Below are 2,148 nucleotides of genomic sequence, written 5' to 3' on the forward strand. Positions count from 1 at the left end.
TCTTGGCTCACAGCAACTTCCCCCTCCTGGGTTCAAACGATTCTTCTGCCTCAGCCTCCCAAGTAGCTGGGATTACAGGCATGCGCCATCGTGCCCAGCTAATTTTTGAATTTTTGTAGAGACAGAGTTTTACCATATTGGCCAGGCTGATCTCGAACTCCTGACCTCAGCTGATCCTCCCACTTTGGCCTCCCAAAGTGCTGGGATTACAGCACCCAGCCCCCAGTTGGTAAAATTTTAATAATTAGCTTACTAACTAGTTTAAGCACATATTCGCAAGATATAGGATGTCTTGAACATACAGCTTTCTACTCCAAAAAGTACAGCATGTTTTTTTGGTTGAGAGTTTTATTTACTACAAAATCCAGGCGATTCATTCTCGATTTGGGGAGTGGGAAGTCCACTGCCCTGAGGTCTAACCTTGTAGAAGTTTCCCGTAATGACACTGCTTCTCATTTTCCTTCCCAGTGCTCGGCCTGGTTCTCCCCATGTGGGCCATAGCCCTCATTTCCTTTGGTGTCGCCCTCCTGTTCGCTTTCTTTGTGTGGCTCTTCGTATGTCCGTGGATGCGGAGGAAAATAACAGGTATGGGCTTTTTGATTCTTCTGATTTACAGAAATTCTCCTGATTTCCAAAACCTCACATGTAATACGCCATGATCCTTACTAATGGAGGAAGAGGAAGTGTGGGTGACTCCAGAACATACCCCATCCTCTGTCACTCGGTTCCTGAGTGCTTTCTGGCTCAGACATTTTCTTGATAAGTTGTAACCCAGGTGGGCAGTAAGGTCCCAGTTGCCATGAGTAACTGAAAGTTAACCGTGCAGTCCAGTTCTGCCAGCCTGTGGAAAAACGTTAGCCTTCATAGAAATACAAATTAACACCACAAGGAGATTTTGTTTCCCACCCACATGAATGGCGAAGGGTAAAAAGTTCTCGCCATTCCATATGTAGGTGAAGAAGTGAAATAATTGGAACTCTCCCAGGTTTATGCTGAAATGTAAAATGGTGCAACCACTTTGGAAGTTAGGTTTGCAGTTTCTTTATAAAGTTAACCTTACACTTACCATGTGGGCCAGTAATTTCACTCCTAGCTATTTATCCAAAGAAATGAAAACATGTGTTCATAAAAAAACTTGTACACAAATCTTTTCGTCATAAAAGCCCAAAGTGGAAACAACCCATGTGTTGGTCAGCAGGCAAATGGGTAACCAAATTGAGTAAATTCATGGGATGGACGACCACGCAGCAATAGAGAGAATGAACTGCTGGGGACCCTACAGTGGAAGGCATCCCACAGCCGTGATACCGAGCAGAAGCCCATGATCCAGAAGAGTAGCTATTCTGCATGCTGGCATTTTTCATAGCATTTCCATAAATTTTCATTTAAAAGTTTTATGGATCTTTCCATTAAATTTAAGAATAGGGAAAATTTTTCTGTAGCAACAGAAAGCACTGATCGCCTGGGATGGGTGGGGGTTGGAAAAGGCAGCTCGGGAACTTATCAGGGACATAAAATGTCTTTGTTTTCATCGGGGAAGGGGCTTTAGGGTGTGCCCACTTGCAGCAGGTCATCACCTGGGTGCTTAAACTGTATGCAATTTTGACTGGGCATGGTGGCTTACACCTATAATCCCAGCACTTTGGGAGGCCAAGTTGAGTGGATCACCTGAGGTCAGGAGTTCGAGACCAGCCTGACCAACAAGATAAATAAATCACTGTCTCTACTGAAAATACAAAAATTAGCCGGGCCCTGGTGGCAGGTGCCTGTAGTCCCAGCTACGCAGGAGGCTGAAACAGGAGAATTGCTTGAACCAGGAGGCGGAGGTTGCAGTGAGCCACTGCACTCCAGCCTGGGCGACACAGCACGACTCCATCTCAAAAAAATATATATATGCATTGTATTATATTTATATATAAAACCTATAACAATAATTGTATTATTACAGTACTGTAATAATTATACTGTGGAATAATATAATCATTATACTATATAATAACTATAGTATAATATACAATATAGTACTCTACTGTATAGTACTATAATAATTGTATTATTATAGTTATAGTAATTATAACATATATATAATAAAACGAAACAATAAAAATAAAACACATGTTATTAAAAGGAAAGAAAGTTTTTAAGAAG

General features: G+C 41.7%; 1 protein-coding gene across 1 annotated transcript in view; it reads left to right on the forward strand.

The window, feature by feature from the left end:
• The window catches only part of SLC20A2 (solute carrier family 20 (phosphate transporter), member 2), a 127,527-nt gene that overhangs the window by 78,315 nt on the left and 47,064 nt on the right, over positions 1-2,148 (forward strand). The window contains exon 6 of the mRNA XM_012001058.1: positions 469-585. Within this exon, the coding sequence (XP_011856448.1) occupies positions 469-585 (117 nt within the window). The remainder of the gene's footprint in view (positions 1-468; positions 586-2,148) is intronic.

This window comes from Mandrillus leucophaeus, unplaced genomic scaffold, assembly GCF_000951045.1.
Source record: "Mandrillus leucophaeus isolate KB7577 unplaced genomic scaffold, Mleu.le_1.0 Scaffold649, whole genome shotgun sequence".
In the NCBI taxonomy this organism is placed as follows: domain Eukaryota; kingdom Metazoa; phylum Chordata; class Mammalia; order Primates; family Cercopithecidae; genus Mandrillus; species Mandrillus leucophaeus.